This window comes from Cyprinodon variegatus, unplaced genomic scaffold (assembly GCF_000732505.1).
Source record: "Cyprinodon variegatus isolate N-32 unplaced genomic scaffold, C_variegatus-1.0 Scaffold760, whole genome shotgun sequence".
NCBI lineage: Eukaryota > Metazoa > Chordata > Actinopteri > Cyprinodontiformes > Cyprinodontidae > Cyprinodon > Cyprinodon variegatus.
Genome location: NW_015151213.1, coordinates 139,864 through 141,353, shown reverse-complemented (window position 1 = coordinate 141,353; position 1,490 = coordinate 139,864). Strand labels below are relative to the sequence as shown.

The following is a 1,490-nucleotide window of genomic DNA, read 5'->3' as shown; positions in this document are numbered from 1 at the left end:
TATATATTTACTTATTTTTTTGTTTTACAAAATTATTTCATCATTTGTGATCTTTCCGAATTGGTGCAATAGAATAAAAAAGCATACCTTAACTTTAGATCAAAGTGGTTTGTCATTTTTTTTCCAATATATGTTCTAAATTATATCTGACAAAAAGATGAGTCAAAAAAAAAAACATACAGTCAGCTGAAATGGGTGGTGACATCACCAGTCAATCATCAGATGAAAATGAAAAAAAGCTGGAAAAACACTTGCTTTATAAATATTTTGCGGCCAACATAATGCTTTAGTGTTATTCTATGGGTCAAATAGTTGAGTAAAAGCATTTGGCACAATTTGGCACGTTTGTAGAGGTTTGGAGATGCTTATGTCATCAAAGTCCAAACCCCACCACTCTGGAACTGTTTTAGCTGGAGGTCTGAAACATCTGCAGTTGTAGTTGACATGATGTAAAGCAAATGTAATACAATGAGACTTGCCTATTCTCAAGCATGTCTGTATTACTGCTTGTCAAAATAGACCTATTATTTCCGAGAAGAAAAAAACCAACTGTGAGTCATGTTTGAACTGATGCAGTTTAGGCTGTGTTTTATTCACACTATCTATATTTTCAGAAACTAGAAGGCGTTAGCTTTCAAAGATCTATCACTCATGTAATTTGGGCTTACAGTTCCTCAGTTATTTGCTTTTCCATTTAGGTATGCAAAACAGGCGAGGATTACCCAAAATGAGGTGGATGTTAAGAGGTTAAATAGAGCATAGCTGATTTCTTTTTTAAAACGGGGGGTGACAACTGTTACCTTAAGCCTCTGCTCTGCGACCAGCATGCTGTAATAAGCACAGCACTGTTCTGGAGAAACCATGGCTCTGATTTCCTCCTCTGTGGGCAACCTGAAGTCTGGCTTCAGCACCCACCAGTTGGAGTCCATACCTGAAACAAGGAGAGGACACCTGAAGCTTGACTGGACCCAGGGATCCCACACTTTGGTTGATATTTAATTCAAGTTCCTTTCAAGCATTTTCAAGGACCAATGTTCTCAAACTCAAGGACCACTCATTAAATGTGTTAAATAAAACAAGCCTTATTGAAGCACCAAAAGCTCATGAGGCCATCTAGTGGTGAGTAAATGAATATCTAGTGGGAAAATCTGTCACATCTGATGATGGATTTTAAAGAAAGTTCTAAGCACATCTGAAAACTGTTACTAAACCCTGATTATGTAAATTAAATTCAGGGAAAAGTGGTAAAAGTAAAGACAGAAAAGCTGGTTTTGTAACACGGTTTCATTTAGATAAAATACTTTTTTTTTTGGCTGAAATCTGACAAACAAAAACCTCACATCAACGAATTCCTATTAGACTCAAACCACTGACAAAACAACAATGTTTTTTCATACATCTGTGTCCATTAACACTTTATATGTATTTATGTTTATTATTTCATTTTATTTCTGATTCTTGAAAGATGCTAACATTAGCCCACTATGCTA

General features: G+C 35.6%; 1 protein-coding gene across 4 annotated transcripts in view; it reads right to left on the bottom strand.

Moving 5' to 3' along the window:
* Positions 1–1,490, bottom strand: part of taf1 (TATA-box binding protein associated factor 1) — a 27,578-nt gene that overhangs the window by 14,277 nt on the left and 11,811 nt on the right. For all 4 annotated transcript variants that reach the window (XM_015395778.1, XM_015395777.1, XM_015395780.1 and 1 more), the window contains exon 19: positions 801–931. In XM_015395778.1, coding sequence (XP_015251264.1) covers positions 801–931 — 131 coding nt within the window. The remainder of the gene's footprint in view (positions 1–800; positions 932–1,490) is intronic.